Raw genomic sequence first — 15,256 nt, 5'->3', positions numbered from 1 at the left:
AATTGCACAGAGTAGTAAAACTGAAAATGCAATAAGGCAAAGGGGCATGGGCTAGTGTAGTTAATTGGATGGAGAAGTGTCTAAGAAGATAAGGGTTAGTTTAACAAGGTTTGTTTGTACAGATTTCCCTCAGCTTCAGTTTCCTGTCTTTGATAAGAATGTGGCTTTCCTTCTTGTGTAGGGAGGACATCTTTCACAGGGGAATTTTATCGCCTGCTTTTAAGAAACAACATTAAGTTCAGAGTGATCTTCTTGTGCCTGTTTTTTTTTTTTCCTTTTAAGTGCTTTTAACTTAAAATAGTGAATATGCCAGAGCAGCATACTTTAGTATGGCATTATTAACTCCTTTGGCTTCTAATCACAAATTTCTTACCTTGTTCAAGGTACTGGGGACCAAGTTTTTACTCTCTCATAGAAACATTTAAAAAGCAATCAAGCATAGATTTCTGACAGACTTCTTAAAGGAAGTTGCAAACATTATGTCTTCTTTTTCTCTGTTGCAATATGTACACTGTTGCATCTGGAAAGGGACACTCATTCTTGCAGTGCCATGATGAAACCCAGTGCTCACATCCTGTGAACCCTATCAATAATAATTATTAGAAAGTATTACTGCAGTGTGATGTTAAAATCCTCTGGTTCCTTAGGGATTTTCCCAAAGCCTGACCAAAACAAAACAAAACAAAACACACCACTATATAACCAATTACTAAATACCATCAAGGGTGCACAGGTTTTGCTAAACCCAGGAAGAAAATTTCCGGGTTGTCATCTGAAGATTTAGGGCTGGTTATGGCAAATTTCTAAAGAGAAAAGTTCAACAGCTTATAGGTTTCCTGATACAGAAGTAGCTAGGCTACGCTGCTTCAAGTGCTTTGCAAAATCTGACCTGCTTCAAATTTGTGCTCCCTTTTCCAAAATGGATTTGATTTAACCTACAACGAAAAGGAGTGCAAACAAGATCAGCAGATCATGAGGGAGCAATTATCTTAAAAAAAAAAAAAAAAAAGGAAGAAGAGCTCTGATTGAATTAATTTTCACTCTAAGCTTCCTGGCAGCCAAAGGGAAAAACTACAAAAAATGGAAAGAATGTTGGATCTGGAGGAATAAGGAACGGTTTTCAGTTTGGAAGTCTGCTGCTGTCACTTAGTGGCAGGGTGGCAGGGATCTCTTAATGTATTTTCTTAGATTCTGTTTCCTTATTTTAAAAATGTGGACAACAAGAATCTGGAAGGATATTGAGAAGATTCAAGGAGATACTGCATGTGAAGGAAAACTCTAAAGCATAATAAAAATGAAGCAGCTACAATGAATAATTAACATTATCCAATAAAAATAAAACATTTTAAGTTAGACAATGTTGTATTGGTCTTACTACTACCAGGAAGTAAGAACACTGAGGACTGGAACACGAGAGCACATAACACGTGTTGTTTGCTGAACTAACCAAAGGAAGGATGGAAACCTTTTCCATGTTTTCTCTTCAAGCTTGAGTAAATGTTTAGCAAATTTCATTCACTCACTCAATAAAGATGAACGTCAGATCCTAAGCAGTTGAGAGGGGCTGCAGAAGGTCCTATGCATACAGGATGCTCTACTGTAAATCCATGACCACGGTTCTAAATAGGCGTGCGACACTGTCCAGCAAAGCTGCTGTGATTTCAGGACAACTTCATTTACCATTCTCCCCACTCTCTACTTCAAGTCTCGCACAATTTCCACAAACTTAATTCCTCACTCTTCATACCTGAGCTCTAAGAAGTATTCCCTGACCTCTACAAGATTGTCTCCCCATTTTACACCACCATAATACCACTTGCCTTTTTTCTCATGGCATCATCGCTCCAAATTGACATTTATGTGCATCATCATTACATTTGTCATTGCTAGTGGTATCAAATTAATATATTATAAATCTAATTTATAAAATTTACATCATTGTTATTATTACGCTTATTTGCATCATTTTGTTGTATTTATTTAGAATAATGCAATTAGGTTGGTAACTGGCTCTTCAGGCTGTAAACTCCAACAGACCAGGGGCCTGTTTTTGTTCACTCTTCTGTTCCTAGGACTAACCCAGTGCCTGATGCTTAGTAGGTGCCGGGGTCAATTCTGCTAAATTAATCAGCATTCCTGACCTCTACAAACTCTGTTTGGTGGGTGTGGAGGCCTACTGTGTAACGGCCGTTTAAAGTTTCAGAGGGATTTGCAGTGTCCACCTGGGCCCTGGTAAAGAAACCTGGGTTGCCTGTTTTGCAAAGTGAACCCTGTAGCAAATGTTTTGGGAGACAGAATCCTCCCAAAGAGAACGCTGCCCCTTTACAACAACAAAACAAAACAAGCCCCAAAACCGCCCTACAATATTTTCCTGGATCAGAGACAGGGGTTGCAGCAGAAGCTCGAGCCCCAGGGCATGACCTGGAATAAACCCTGCCAAGTATCCTGCGCGCGTGCCAGCTGGAGGCTGCCCCGGGACAGCCCCCTCATTTCTCCCGCGCTAAACCCCGCCGGACGGCTCCACTCCCTCCCTCCGCTGCAGGGGGGAACCCGGCGCCCTAACACTGGTAACTGCTCATGCCGCCCCCAACTGCAGGTCCCTCTCGCGCCGCCTGCGAAGAGAGGGTCAGTGGCCGCGAAGTTGGGACGGTGGTCGGAGCCACGAGGCCCAGTGAGGCGGCACCGAGCGGGCAGCGCGACGCGCTCCCCCCGTCCCGGGCGCCGAGTGCGCCCCTCCCGGGGCCCGCCTGTGCTCGGGCGCTGCGCGTCGGCTGCTCGGGCGCGGGGCGTTTTTGGTGCGCTGGGCCGTGGTGAGTCCGGGCTCCCGTGGCCGCGTGCTGGGAGGAGACTGGCGCCGCGTCAGGAAGCATGGAGTTGGCGACTCGCTACCAGGTGAGGGTCCGGCCGCCCGCTGCCGTCCGGAAGCACCCACAGTTTGACTTCCCTTTGCGACTCGGTCCTGCTGGCCTTGGGCTGGAAACGTGGCCCTTGGCTGCTGCGCTGGGAATCTGGCGCGCCCAGCCGAGTGAGTGCCGGAGTGGGCGCGCCCTGCAGGTGTGCGCGGTGGGTCACGTTTGTGCCACGCAGACCACAGAGCCCGGTCGCCGCAGCACACAACTGCGCTCAGCCTGGCGCTCTGCTCAGTCTCGGGTGGCTGCCGGGGGTGCAGGCAGGGAGCTAGCGGGGCGCAGCGCCTGCGTTTGCAGCCCTCCTGAGACGGGGGAGGGGCTTTTTTGTGCACTCCCCGCACTTTCTCCGGGAATTGGCACGGAGATCAGGAAGCTTAAGAAAGTTGTGTTTTTTTTTTTTAATAGTCGATCGCCAGACCAGTCCAACTTGGATAATGGAGTTTAAAAAGAATAACTTTAGTGTTTATTCTAGAACTTTTGTAAACGTTCTCAAGGAATTAGTAACCATTTGGGGGAAATGGTAACGTCATTGGGCCAAGTTAAACAAGCTACAAGATCCCAAATCATATGCACAGCACGACCCCAATTATGCGTTAAGGGCGTAACTATCCTTTAAAACTCATTAGCAAACAGTTGAGTAAGTTCCTCCAAACGTTTCAGTGAGTGGTGGGAATGTGAACGTGACTTCAGTTTTCTCTTTTTACTTCTTAAAAGAGCTTTACTCTACGTTATCGTAATGGAGATAAATGTTTACTTAGAAGTAAGCAATAAAAACATTTTTCAAAAGAACTAAAAATACAACCTTTAAAAAGGGAAACAAGCAACCACGCCTCTGCTTGTGGGAGCACAGAGATGCTTTGTGCGAGGATTGTTTTTTTTTTTTTTTCCACTTGTTTTTGTGAGAGTCGCTAGACTCACTGCTTCCACTTTGCCTCCGACTGGTGTTGACTTTCCTCCACCTGCGTGCCTGGCCAGGGAGAAGGGGAGGCGGGGCCGCCAGCATTGGAAGGCGCAGAGTGCCAGGTGCCCGAGCCCAAGCCGCTGTCACCTGCCCGAGTCTGGCGGCAAAAACCGAGCCACTAACGGTAGCTTTGGCATTTTAGTAGTTTCTGAAGCCTTCCTGAAAATGGTCGTTTGGGAAAAATCTGTTGTTGATGTTTCTGAGAATATTTAAAAAATGCCTCCTGTGAGAGAAACTATTAAAAGCAAGGGAAACAAACAGTAAAGCCTAGGGAATGAGACAGGGTTCGAGTTTTTTTTTTTATTTTTTGCCACTGGCTTTTACCGTGCTAATATTAATACCGTAAAAAATTTAATTACCATGCTGATTTTAATACCGTAAAAAATTAGCATCCAATTTTCTTTTTTTTTTTTGAGACGGAGTTTCGCTCTCGTCCGGGGTGGAGTGTAATGGCGCAATCTTGGCTCACTGCAACCTCCACCTCCCTGGTTCAAGCAGTTTTCCTGCCTCAGCCTCCCGAGTACCTGGGATTACAGGCGCCCGCCACCACGCCTAATGATTTGTATTATTATTATTTTTTTTTAAGTAGAGACAGGGTTTCACAATGTTATCCAGGCTGGTCTTGAACTGCTGACCTTAGGTGGTCCACCCGCCTCAGCCTCCCCAAGTGCTGGGATTACAGGCGTGAGCCACCACTCCCGGCCAGCGTCCTAACCTTCTAGGAGTTTCTGCTGTTGCAGGACTCAAAACAACAAAACAAAAAGCAAACCCTCTGGATGGAGATTTGAGTTCCTTGTGAGTTTAATCAGGAAATGTATCTGGAATTTCTCCTGAGCGCCTTGTGAATGTAATCAGAAAATGTTTTTGGAATGTATCACTCCTGCTGTTAGGCTGGAGAGTCCTTTGTACTTCCACCACTGATATTCATAATTCATGCTTAGGAAACTCAGAAGTCCCAGAATGTATAGTTGGAAGTGAACGTTTACTGCCACATAATTAGGCTAATTTTTGGTAGTTCTAAAATGTTAAATAAACTATTTATCATGTAGGGGTTACCCACAAATTATATCCGATCCATTATGCACCAATTAAGGCCAATTACTATATGTAAGATGATCAGGGTTTTTTTTTTTCCCTTTTCTAAAGACCTAATTGGCAGTGCAAATCAAGATGTGTGATGATTTTTCCAGTGGAAATGTTCCTGTTCATCGTAATTTAAATGTGCACAGATTATAGTCTCTAAATTAGTGGAGAGTGGTTCTATGGGATGGGCAGGTGACTGCAGATAAGAGCACTTAATGAACATTTCAGGCACAGCAAGATGTTAAAATCGTGTGGTTCCACCCTGTCTCCCAGCCTTATGAATAAAGCAATGTGATGAACCGCCTGAAGTGGCATTGCTGCACATCGAATGGCGTTCAGCTCAGTGTGCAGTGGGTTTTAATCTCACACATTGGAGTAAGTGTAATTTCTGTCGCTTGGAAAGCACAGAGCTAAGTGTTTCAGCAAAGCAGCTTAGGCCTATGTTATGAGTAACAGGCAAACAAGGATTTTTTTGTGTTGGATTTGATGTCCTCTGACAGTGATTACGCTTCCCACAGGCTATAGTTTTGTGCTGACCACTGTGTCTTTGTGCTTTTATATAAAATGACAGAAATACCTCGTAAAGGCAAGGGTGTGATCTCTTACTAAGAGCTGTCAACAGTGCAGCTCCCCAGGAGAGAAACTGGTAGGCACTGAATGTCAGTGTTCTCCTCATACTTTCTTCTAGCTCCAGAGTACAGGATGGCCCATCTGAGAAGGAAATGATGCTAAATATTCTTGTAAATAGGCAGGAGCATGCTGTTGAAGGGGTAAAGGGAAATTTTTCTGGTATTGGTCTCTTAGCTACAAAATGCTCCCATCTGATGCTGTTGCTTAACATGTAATCCCAGAGCCCCAGAAGCTGGTCACAGAAAGGACAATGATTGGCCACTTTAATAGTCCTGTATTTAAAAGGCTCCTTGGTTGGTCTGTGTGTGTTCTGCTGGCTACCCCATCCATAGCAGAGCAGGATTCTCAAAAATCAGGAGAAAACCTCAGAGATCATAACGATTCTGATCAGGTACACAGGCCAGGAAACAGTGAGATAATTGTGGCCTAAAACAATTATGAACATTAGAGTAAATAATAAAAAAGATTAGAACATCATTGGAATAGAATAAGCCAGGCATATTACATTTAAACCGCTCTTGAGAGTTTTCCTTTACTCAAAGTTATGGTTTAGAATTTTTACCTCCAGTATACAGTTTTGTTTTACAAAAGACTCAGCTTTATTCACTAAAGTAGAATAGATACAGGCTACTTGAAGTAAGTAGGGATAGAGATAAGAAAGTATTACTGGGGCCATTTTGTTTTCTTTTTGTTTATGAAAAACAGTGTTTTCTGTAGTTTTTTTTTGAAATGGGACCATTCAGAGGCATATTTGGTAAATATCACTGAAGTTAACACTCAGAAAAATGTATCTTCCATAGTAGTAAATGCTAGCACCCTGTATGCAGCACAGAAATAAGCTGCGGAGTCTCACAGTGCAAGGGGCCTGAGCTTTAGTTCAAATAAATAGATGGTGCTTCCTGCCTGTTTTCCTTTATGATCATCAGTTGAGGACAGAGGGCTTGCTGATTAGTCCACTGATCAGATACTCAATTGAGCACCTGTTGTGTGCTAGGCATTGGTAGGGTGGAAGAACAAAGACACAGAAAATACTCCTCTTTCCCCGCTCTCTACCAGAAGGCCACGCCTGAACTCCCTTCCTCTTTTGCTTTTGCCAAAGCTCAGCTGGCTCCTGCTCTGTGCTATGGGGACCTGGGGGACCTTGGGTTTGGAGAGTAGAGGGAGACCTTAAGAGCCATCCATTTTTGCCCCCAAGGAATGGAAACTATCACTTCCTTTTAAAAGTCATGCTGTGCTAGGTGCTTAAAAGTTAACAAATTTAATCGCCACTGTAGTTCTGTGAAGTAGTTTGTGTTATCTGCATTTTAAAGATAAGGCTAAATTGACTGGTTTGCTCAGGGCAATTTGTAAGGAAGGTTACTCAGCCAGGATTCTGTCCCCAGAGCCTCTGCCTGGCCCTTGCTGCTGGAATCATGGGGCCTTGGCGAGTCAGGAAACTTGCCCTGTTCCTTCCTCCCTTTAACTGAAAGGGCTGGAGTGTTAACAGCAGCTAGCATAGTTCTTTTTAAGGAACGCACCAGATTATGCTTTATGAACTGCCTATAAAAGTCAGTTTGGGAATGTGAATAAGATCCACCAAGCTTTTACATAGGAATGACTTTTATGTGAAATTTGCATTGTGCAAATAATAACATGTTACTGTAAGCTGCACTGAACCACTTCTCTGCTTCCCCTACTCTCCATGCCCCATTTTCTGCAGTTTCCATGTAGTGTTTGCCTGTAGCACAATTGTCATCTTTGTCTAACCTTTACAGTATGATTGCTGTTGGAATCTGCTTTCCTTAGCACTGTCAGCATTACTTTTCCCTGTAGCTTAGAGGTCTTTACAGTTTTCATTTTTAGTGACTGTGTAGTGTTTCTAGATGTGTATTTTATATATTTTTCTGTTGAAAAAAATTTTTTTTATTAGAACTTTGGTAAATATCTCAGGGTGGTATACTCTATATCTTACGGCTTGTGTTGGAGTCTGCACTATTTTTAATCACTCTTTATAATGTATGTAATATGTCGTAAAGGGAATGTCCCTGATTTTCAATGGTTAGGAACCTCTGACACATTGTTTTCCTAGGGCATTTCCCGTTTTGTTGCACTGTATTAGCTGAGAGAAAGCAGTTTTTGCTGAGGTTAGAACCAAGCTTATGATAACTGGACTGAAAGAATGTTGTCTCCTTGAACTTACAGCATCTCATAGAATGTTCTAGTTGGGGGGAAAGTGGAGAGTAGTCCCAGAGATCTGTTCTTTACATCTGGTCTGCCTAGAAAACCAAGAAAACCCATAAATGTGTCAGTGGACATTTAGTGGAAGTGACTGGATTAGGTCTATGGGGAATTTGTGCAAGTTGGTCTCATTGACTTGGTAGAAGGCAGGGACACCCCATCCAGAACTTCAACATTCATGCTTCCACCTGTGCATCTACAGCAGGTTCTCCAGGGTGACTGCATCCTGCAGCTGTGTAGGTTACTGCTCTTGGAAGTCTTCCTGACCATTGCCCCCACCACTGGCTCAGGTGCTTGCCCTGGGAACTTCTGGAGTATCTGGACTGTCTTCCCTGATCACATTTATCATACCACACTGAAATTGTTTTAAAGATTGTTTCTCTTACCCTACCACGTACGACTCAGTTTTCATCAGATCTCTTAGCATGGTGTCTGGCATATATTTGATGCTTAGGAGATGATGTCCAGCATGTATTAGATGCTTAATAAATATCCATTGAATGGATGGAAGGGCAAAGTAGTACTGTTACTAATACACTTTTAATTAACATTTACATAGCGTCTTCTACTTTTCAGAGCACTTTGCAGGCATAGTTTGGAAGTCATTAGGGCTGGTTCTTTTCTTTCCAGGTAAGTGGTAGGGTTGCAGTTTCCTGGCCCTGAAGCAGACAAGGCTTTTTGACTTGCTTTGGCCAGTGGAATATGAGAAGTACTGTGTGTCACTTCTAAGTGAATTATTTAAATACCAGCATACCACTTACTGTATCTCATTCCCTCTGCCGCTGCATCTGCCAGCATTCTGCAGAGTGGTAGCTCTATCAGCCCAGGTTCTGGTGTGAGGACAGTGTGGAATAGAGCCTTGGGCTGGCCTGTGATGGACATGTAATGTGAACAAGACAGAAGCCTTTTTTTTGGTTTTAAGCCATTGATTGAGATTTAGAGTTGCTTGCTACTGCTTTACAGCTTATCATATCCTAACAGACCAGGACGCTTATATTTCAGTTTTGGATTCATTCACTCTGAGTGATCTGGGGTCATGGTAGTTGTAGTAACAAACGTGGGTGGGTTTCTTTTTGATTGCTAGAGTGATGAGGGTGATGGGAGTGCCCCTGGTAAGTGGTTTGGAGTTCAGGGATGTTAAGTACCATATGGCAGGCAGGAGAGTCCCACAGGATGAAGCAGTTGTTCTGTCCAAAATGTCAGTTGCACCTTGTTGGAAAACACTGAGAACAGACTTGTCCGATTGGATAATCTTTTACTTAGACTCCAGAGAAATCTTAACATTGGCTTCACATGTCCTATCTGCTGACCTCCTTGGAGGAGGAAATTACTTCACACTTCCCAAGTGATTTGGTTCACTTCACTCCCAGGATCTCTGCCAAAATTCTGGTTCATTAGGTACTCATCTGCTGAATAGCTCTTCTAAGCCCTCTGTAAATACATGTCTGAAATGTCTCCCCATTTATACCTTCTCTTTTAAACATAACATTGACAACCTTGCGGGGCTTTTTATTGTGGTAAGATATACATAATAAAATGTACTCTTTTATCCTTTCAGTGTTATTAAGTACAGTCGCATTGTTGTGCCACCATCACTGATCTCTCATGAGCTTTTCATCATTCTAAACTGAAACTCTCTATCTACTAAACAATTACCCCTGTGACCTCTTCCCCCAGCCCCTGGTTACTTCTATTTTAGTTTCTGCCTCTGAGGATACGACTATCCTGGTTATCTCATATAAGTGGAGTCATATGGTATTTGTCCTTTTGTGACTGGCTCATTTCACTTAACATATTGTTAAGGTTTGTCCATGTTGTAGTATGTATCAGAATTTTTTTTTTTAATGATTTTTCTTTTGAGACAGGGTCTCACTCTGTTGCCCAGACTGGAGTGCAGTGGTGCTATCGTGGCTCACTGTACCCTTGACCTCCTGGGCTCAAGTGGTCCTCCCACCGCAACTTCCTAAGTGCTGGGACAACAGGCATGTACCACCCTGCTTGGCGAATTTTTCTTTTTAAAATTCTTGTAGAGATGGAGTCTCTCTGTGTTGCCCAGGTTGGTCTTGAACTCCTGGGCTCAAGCAATCCTCCTGCCTTGGCTCCCAAAGTGCTGGGATTAGAGGCGTAAGCCACTGTGCCTGATCTCATTTCTTTTAAAGTCTGAATAATACTCTATTATATGTACATACCACTTTTATTTACTCATTTATTTATGTTGGCAGTTGTTTCCACCTTTTGGCTGTTGTAAATACCAGTGAATAAACATTGGTATACAAATATCTGCTTGAGTCCCTGCTTTCAATTGTTCTGGGTGTATGTACCTAAAAGTAGAATTGCTGGGTTATATTATAATACTAAATTCAGTTTTTTCAGAAACCACTATACTGTTTGGCACAGTGGCTGGGTCATTTTATATTATCACCAGCAGTGCACGAGGGTTCCAGTTTCTTCACATCTTTGCCAGCCCTAGTTCTTTTCTGTTTTTTTGATAATAGCCATTCTGATGTGCATAAAGTGGTATCTCATCCTGGTTTTGTTTTGCATTTCCCCAATGGTTAGTGATGTTAAGCATTTTTTTCTTGCGCTGATTGGTCACCTGTATATCGTCTTTGAAGAAACGTTAATTCAAGTCTTGTGCCCATTTCTTAACTGGGTTTTTGTAGTTGTTAAGTGAGTTATTTATATATCCTGGATATTAATCCCTTATTAGATATTATGATTTACAAATATTTTCTCCCATTCCTTAGATTGCCTTTTTACTGTTTTGATAGTGTCCTTTGCACAAAAGTTTTTAATTTTGATAGTCTAGCTTATTTTTCTTTTGTTGCCATATCCAAGAAATTATTGCCAAATTCAGTGTCATGAAGCTTTTCCCCTATATTTTCTTCCATGAGTTTTATGGTTTTAGCTCTTATATTTAGATCTTTGATCCATCTTGAGTTAGTTTTTATAGATGGTTTAAGGTAAGGGTCCAACTTAATTGTTTTACGTGTGGATATATCCAGTTTTCCCAGCACTGTTTGTTGAATATACTGTTTTTTGCCATTAGTCTTGGCATCCTTGTTGAAAATCAGTTCACTGTATATGTAAGGGTTTGTATCTGGGCTCTTAATTCACTTCCATTGATATATATGTCTGCCTTTATGCCAAGACCACACTGTTTTGATTACTATAGCTGTGTAGTAAGTATTGGAAGTCAGGAAATGTGAGTCCTCTAACACTGTTCTTCTTCTTCTTCTTCTTTTTTTTTTTTTAAGAGATGGAGTCTTGCTCTGTCCCCCAGGCTAGGGTGCAGTGGCGTGATCTTGGCTCACTGCACCCTCTGCCTCCCAGGTTCAAGCAATTCTGCTTCAGCCTCCCAAGTAGCTGGGACTATAGGCGCATACTGCCACACCTGGTTAATTTTTTTTTGTATTTCGGTAGAGACGGGGTTTCACCGTGTTGCCCAGGGTGGTCTGGAATTCCTGAACTCAGGCAGTCTGCCCACCTCGGCCTCCCAAAGTGCTAGGATTACAGGAGTGAGCCACCATGCCTGGCCTGTTCTTTTTTAAGATTGTTTTGGCTGTTTAGGGTACTTTGAGATTCCACATTAATTTTAGGATGGACTTTTTTTGTTTCTACACAAGAGGTCGCTGAGATTTTGAGAAGAAATGCGTTGAGTCTGTACATAGCTTCAGTTAGAATTGTCATCTTATATTAAGCCTTCCAATCCATGAACATGGGATGGTTCTCCATTTCCTTGTCTTCCTTGATTTTTTCGGGGATGTAGTTTTTAGTGTACAAGGCTTTTTTCGCCTTTTTGGTTAAACTTATTTCTAAGTACTTTATTATTTTGATGCCATTGTAAATGGAATCGTTTTCTTAATTTTCTTTTTATAATTGTTCATTGTTAGTGTGTAGAAACATAGTTGATTTTTGTATTGATTTTGTGTCCTGCAATGTTGAATGGTTAGCTCTCACTACATTTTGTATAATCTCTAGTGTTCTCTACATATACAATCATGTCTCTTATAGCAGAGATAAATTTTGCTTCTTCCTTTCCAATTTGGATGCGTTATTTTTCTTGCCTGATGGGTCTGGCTAGAGCTCACAATACTGCGTTGAATAGAAGTGGTAAAAACAGGCATATTTGTCTTGTTCCTGATCTTAGGGGAAAAGCTTTCAATCTTTCATTCATCATTGAGTATCATGTTAGTTGTGGGTTTTTCATATATGGCCTTATTATGTTGGTGAGTTTAAGTTTCCTTTTTTTTTTTTTAAGATGGAAGGGTGTTGAATTTTGTCAGATGTTTTTCTGTATCAATTGAGATGATCTTTGTTTTTCCCCTTTATTCTGTTCATATGGTGTACTATGTTAATTGATTTTTATATGTTTGAACCATTTTGCATTCCTAGAATAAATGCCACTTGGTGATCTTGTATAATCCTTTTGCTACACTGCCAAATTTGTTTTACCCACATTTTGTTGAGGATTCTTGTATCAGTATGCGTAAGGGATATTGCTGTATAGTTTTCTAGTATCTTTCTCTGGCTTTGGTATCAGGATAATGCTGGTCACGTAGAATGAGTTTCAAGTGTTCCTCCTTCAAGCTTTTGGAAGACTTTGAGAAAGACTGGTGTTAGCTCTTCTTGAAGTGTTTGGTAGAATTTACCCATGAAGCTATTTTGTCCTGGGGTTTACTTTGTTGGGAGGTTTTTGATTACTACTTCAAATCCTTATTTCAAATATATTCAGATCTTTTATTTCTTCATAATTTAATCTAGCTAGGTTATTTCTAGGGATTTATCCATTATATCTAGATAATCCAATTTGTTGGCATATGGTTGTTTATAGTACTCTTAAAATCCTATTTATTTATTTTGAGATGGAGTCTTGCTCTGTCGCCCAGGCTGGAGTGCAGTGGCATAGTCTCGGCTCACTGCAGCCTCTCCCTCCCGGGTTCAAACAATTCTCTGCGTCAGCCTCCCGAGTAGCTGGGATTATAGGTGCCCGCCACCATGCCTGGCTAATTTTTTTGTATTTTTAGTAGAGATGGAGTTTCACCATCTTGGCCAGGCTGGTCTTGAACTCCTGACCTTGTGATCCACCCACCTCTGTCTCCCAAAGTGTTGGGATTACAGACGTGAGCCACTGTGCCTGGCCAATCCTTTTTATTTATGTAAAATTGGTAGTAATGTCCAATTTCATTACTAATGTTAGTAATTTGAGTTTTCTGTGTATATTTTCTAGTCATGTAGCTTAAGATTTGCCAATTTGTTGATTTTTTTTTCAAAGAATAAACTTTTGGTTTCATTACTTTTTCTCTATTCTTATTCTATTATCTATTTTATTTATATCTGTTTTAATCTTTATTTCCTTCCTCTTGCTAACTTTGGGTTTGGTGTGCTGTACATTTTCTGTTCTTCTAATGTGTGCGGTTTGTTTGTTGGTTGGAGATCTTCATTTTTATTGTGTTTACAGCTGTAAATTTACCTCTTAGCAGTGCCTTTTGCTGCATCCCTTACATTTTGGTAAATTTTGTTTTTGTTTACATTTGTTTCAAAGTGTTTTCTAATTTCCCTTGTGATGTCTTCTTTGATCCATGGTTGTTTAGGAATATGTTATTTAATTTCCACATATTTGTGAATTTTTCATTTTTCCTTCTGTTACTGATTTCTATTTTCACTCTATTGTAACAAAAGATAGTTTTATTTCAGTCATTTAAAAATGTATTCACACTTGTCTTGTGGCCTAACATATAGTGTGTCCTGGAAAATTTTCCATATGTACTTGAGAAAAGTGTTCATTCTGTTGTTGGGTTGAGTGCTCTCTGTATGTCTATTAGTTTTATTTGGTTTATAGTGTTGCTCAAGTCTTCTGTTTCCTCATTGCTCTGTCTTGTTCTGTTCACTATTGAAAGTGGAGTGTTGAAGTTTCCATCTCTTGTTGCAGAACAGTCTATTTCTTCATTCAGTTCTGTCAGTGTTTGCTTCATATATTTGGGAGCTTTGATGTTTGGTGTGTGTATATGTTTATAATTATTCTATCTTCTAGTGAATTGGCTCTTTTATAAATCTGTAATGCCTTTGTCTTTTAAAAGGCATTTTTAAAATAGACAGTTTTTGACTACCTATTTTGTCTCATATTAGTATAGCCACTCCATCTCTCTTTTGGTTACTATTTGCATTGAGTGTCTTTAGATCTAAAGTGAGTCTGTTGTAGACAATGTATAGTTGTATCCTATTTTAAAAAAAATCCTTCCTGCCAATCAATTTCTTTTGATTTGGAATTTAACACATTTAAATTTAAAGTAATTACTGGTGGGGAATTACTTAATCTTGTGATTTAAAAAATAAGTTTTCTGTATATCCTATGGCTTTTTTGTCCCTCATTTCCTCCGTTATTACCTTCCTTTGAGTTTAGTTGATTTCTTGGTAGTGACACATTTTGACTCTCATTTCCTTTTCTTCTTAGATACTTTCTGTGTTACCATGGAGATTACATATAACATTCTGAAGTTATAGCAATCTGGTTTGAATGATACCAACTTCACTTCAGCGACATACAAAAATTCTACTCCTATTGTAGCTGTGTCTTTTTCCATCATTTTATGTAATTGAGATAAGGAATTACATCTTTATGTGTTGTGTATCCATTAACAGATTCATAAGTATTTTTAATCCTTTAGAAAATAATGGAGTTATAAGCCAAATTTACAACAATACTCTAGTTTTTATATTTGTCCATGTATTTACCTTTACCTGAGAACTTTATATTTTTGTATGGCTTTGACAGAGTTACAGTGTAGTGATTTTCATGTCAATGTGAAGTACTCCTTTCAGCATTTTCTGTTGCAAATGCCAGTAGTAATGAATTCCCTTGGCTTTTGTTTATTTGGGAATGTCTTAATTTTTATCTCATTTTTGAAGGGCAGTTTTTTTTTTTTTAACCAGATAGAGAATTCTTGTTTGATAGTTTTTTTTCCCCTCAGCATTTTAAATACATTATAAATGTGTCATCCTACTGCTTTCTGGCCTTTAAGGTTTCTGTGATAAAACAGCTGAAAATCTTTTTTTTATACTTTAAGTTCTGATATACATGTGCTGAACTTGCAGGTTTGTTACATAGGTATACACGTGCCATGGTGGTTTGCTGCACCCATCAACCCGTCATCTACGTTAGGTATTTCTCCTAATGCTATCCCCTCCTCTAGTCCCCCACCCCCGACAGGCCCTTGTGTGTGATGTTCCTCTCCCCATGTCCATGTGTTCTCATTGTTCAGCTGCCACCTATGAGTAAGAATATGTGGTGTTTGGTTTTCTGTTCTTGTGTTAGTTTCCTGATAATTTAGCTGGTTTCCCGCTTCATCCATGTCCCTACAAAGGACATGAACACATCCTTTTTTACGGCTGCATAGTATTCCATGGTGTATATGTGCCACATTTTCTTTATCCAGTCTATCATTGATGGGCATTT

General features: G+C 40.7%; 1 protein-coding gene across 2 annotated transcripts in view; it reads left to right on the top strand.

The window, feature by feature from the left end:
* Positions 1 to 2,588: 2,588 nt before the first annotated feature.
* CDCA7L (cell division cycle associated 7-like) overlaps positions 2,589 to 15,256 on the top strand; it is a 44,409-nt gene continuing 31,741 nt past the window's right edge. The window contains exon 1 of one of the 2 annotated variants that reach the window (XM_011944169.1): positions 2,589 to 2,892. In XM_011944169.1, the coding sequence (XP_011799559.1) occupies positions 2,869 to 2,892 (24 nt within the window). In that variant the 5' untranslated portion in view covers positions 2,589 to 2,868. The remainder of the gene's footprint in view (positions 2,893 to 15,256) is intronic. The other variant, XM_011944170.1, reaches the window with a different exon arrangement.

Source organism: Colobus angolensis, unplaced genomic scaffold (assembly GCF_000951035.1).
Source record: "Colobus angolensis palliatus isolate OR3802 unplaced genomic scaffold, Cang.pa_1.0 Scaffold229, whole genome shotgun sequence".
NCBI lineage: Eukaryota > Metazoa > Chordata > Mammalia > Primates > Cercopithecidae > Colobus > Colobus angolensis.
The sequence above is the reverse complement of the archived record's forward strand: the minus strand, read 5'-3'. Positions and strand labels throughout refer to the sequence as shown.